The sequence below is a fragment of the Oncorhynchus mykiss genome, chromosome 28 (assembly GCF_057628025.1).
Source record: "Oncorhynchus mykiss isolate SJ-2025 chromosome 28, ASM5762802v1, whole genome shotgun sequence".
Taxonomy (NCBI): domain Eukaryota; kingdom Metazoa; phylum Chordata; class Actinopteri; order Salmoniformes; family Salmonidae; genus Oncorhynchus; species Oncorhynchus mykiss.
In genome coordinates this window covers 32,771,104-32,773,254 of record NC_143049.1, presented here as the reverse complement: position 1 = coordinate 32,773,254, position 2,151 = coordinate 32,771,104, and the positions used below count along the sequence as shown (strand labels likewise).

Genomic DNA, 2,151 nt, shown 5'->3' with positions numbered 1-2,151 from the left:
AGTCCTCAACTGGCAGCTTCATTAAATAGTACCCGCAAAACACCAGTTTCAACATCAACAGTGAAGAGGTGACTCCAGGATGCTGGCCTTCTAGGCAGAGTTCCTCTGTCCAGTGTCTGTGTTCTTTTGCCCATCTTAATCTTTTATTTTTATTGGCCAGTCTGAGATAGTTATTCTTCTTTGAACAGTAGTGTATATATATTCTATAGTAAGCACAACACATGATCAAGATATATTACTGTGTAGTATAGTACTCTACAATATACTGCAGTTTACAATATAATTCTAAGTACTGTAGTATTCTATAGTAAACTGTAGTAGATGTTCATGTGGGTATCATTAGGTCAAGGATAGACAATTATTTTAAATGTAGTTAAGAAGTCACAATTTTCAGGTGTTAAACATTGCAATTTCATTTGAAGAATTTATTGATTTCCTGAAGGAAGGCATTTGAGGGCATTTGAATAATAATTTGAATAAAACATGATCATGACATCACTGAAAATATATCTTATGGAAAAGTGTATTCTCCATCAAAGAACAACAACATGTGAGTAAGCATCACTCTTGACTATTGCTTTGAACAGCCTATACAAAAATATACAAAAACTCATATATCAGAAAAAAATGTGTTATGGTGCATACAAGTCCTTCAGTCTAATGACCCTACCATGGTCTCCACACGGAGTCTGCAGTGATGGGAGGTGCAACAGGTGACACCGCCACCGCAACTGTTGGATTGCCATGTAGGGCGTTTGGCACGCTCATTTGCGCAAGGGCCGCGCTTGGAATCAGAAAGGCGAATTGTCCATCTGTCGCTGAAACAATCTGAAGTCCGCTGTAGAATTTAGCCACTTCGGACGTGAAGTTGATTGGCGAGCCACTTTTGCAAGGCATGATTACATTCAACTGAGGCGACGCACTTGGGATTTGCACAATGGCTTGGCCAAGCGTTGGATGCGCAGGGTAGGTGAGGCTCTGGCGATGAGTTGAGTAGTTTACGGTGTTGATCTGTGACACACAACCGGCTAAGTGGCTGAGAAGTTGGGACATGACCTCCATGTTCATCCCTTCACGTGTGGACAGAAAACGGGTGACTTCACTCATGCACTCGCTGAATCCCGCTCTGTACTTGCCAAGGACTGAATCCGTGCTTATAGCACCTGTAAAGTGAAATAATATGATGTATTTGAGGATATATTGTTCAGAAAATCCTTTAAATGTAATTATATAATACTCAGTAGGTCTATCAATAGGTTTGATGGACTTATGCATATAGTACCTTGGGAACAGCCACAGATACAATTCAAACATGCACGTCTAGAATGAAACCTACCAGTCATTTGAAGACGCTGCATATTCCTTAGGTGCTTCACAGTCATCTCAAGGATGTCCGCCTTCTCCAGCTTCGAATGCCTGGAGTTCTAAATACACATCAATAAGAATAGTACACATGATTAATAATCTATTTGAGCTTCGTTCCAATACATCAAATTAACATAATTCTAGAAGCATATGTCGTAGACATACATTTCTATGATTATAAAAGCTTTTTTTTAAACGTACATCTTTCTTTAGAGCGTCCAGTATGAGGGTCTTGAGCTGTCCAAGGCTTTCGTTGATTCGCGCGCGTCTTCTCTTCTCCATAATTGGTTTAGAAGACTTTAAATAAAACAAACAAATGCCATGATTATTAGACATGTAACGTAACTTATTAACAACAATTGACATATAAAAAAGGAATCGTTTTTATTTCCGTGCTTTTCTGTAGGCCTACCTTTCTGTCCCCCGAGGCAGTCCTTGGTTTATCCGGATTTCCATTTACGCTCGACAGGGTGGCTGCAACAGAAGATGGGGAAGTTTTCTCCAAAATTTCAGCCGGCATCTTCAATTTTTAATATCCCACAATCGTACAGTCAACTTCAGCAAATCATTTGTCCCACAATTGTTTAATAAAGTCCAGCCTATTGAGAAATATTCAAACACCGGTCATGTACTTTTTTTCTGACCAACGCTGTTCGTTACAGGTGTTTATTACAACGTAGCTATTGCTGAGGCTACATCCTGCAGTTAACGACCTACCAGTACGGTGTTGATAACAAGTCAACACTGTCACTTTCACCTACGGTCATATTTATAGAGGAAGCTGCA

The 2,151-nt window shown here is 39.7% G+C and overlaps 1 protein-coding gene across 1 annotated transcript; it reads right to left on the bottom strand.

Annotated features, from left to right (window-relative positions):
- Positions 1 to 415: 415 nt before the first annotated feature.
- On the bottom strand, positions 416 to 2,108 carry LOC110508974 (transcription factor HES-1-B-like). Its single transcript, XM_021589910.3, has 4 exons — positions 1,778 to 2,108; positions 1,567 to 1,662; positions 1,337 to 1,424; positions 416 to 1,163 (listed from the first exon to the last, which is right to left on the bottom strand). Exons 1-4 carry the CDS (start codon positions 1,883 to 1,885, stop codon positions 667 to 669), a joined length of 789 nt encoding a protein of 262 aa, XP_021445585.3. The 5' UTR covers positions 1,886 to 2,108; the 3' UTR covers positions 416 to 666.
- Between the last annotated feature and the right edge of the window lie 43 nt (positions 2,109 to 2,151).

Excerpts from the sequence above, each read along its gene's own strand:
- LOC110508974 (XM_021589910.3), bottom strand. The coding sequence starts at position 1,885 with ATGCCGGCTGAAATTTTGGAGAAAACTTCCCCATCTTCTGTTGCAGCC. Across the intron at positions 1,425-1,566 it reads TGGACGCTCTAAAGAAAGAT|AACTCCAGGCATTCGAAGCT; the intron begins GTACGTTTAAAA and ends ATGTGTATTTAG. Across the intron at positions 1,164-1,336 it reads GCAGCGTCTTCAAATGACTG|GTGCTATAAGCACGGATTCA; the intron begins GTAGGTTTCATT and ends TTCACTTTACAG.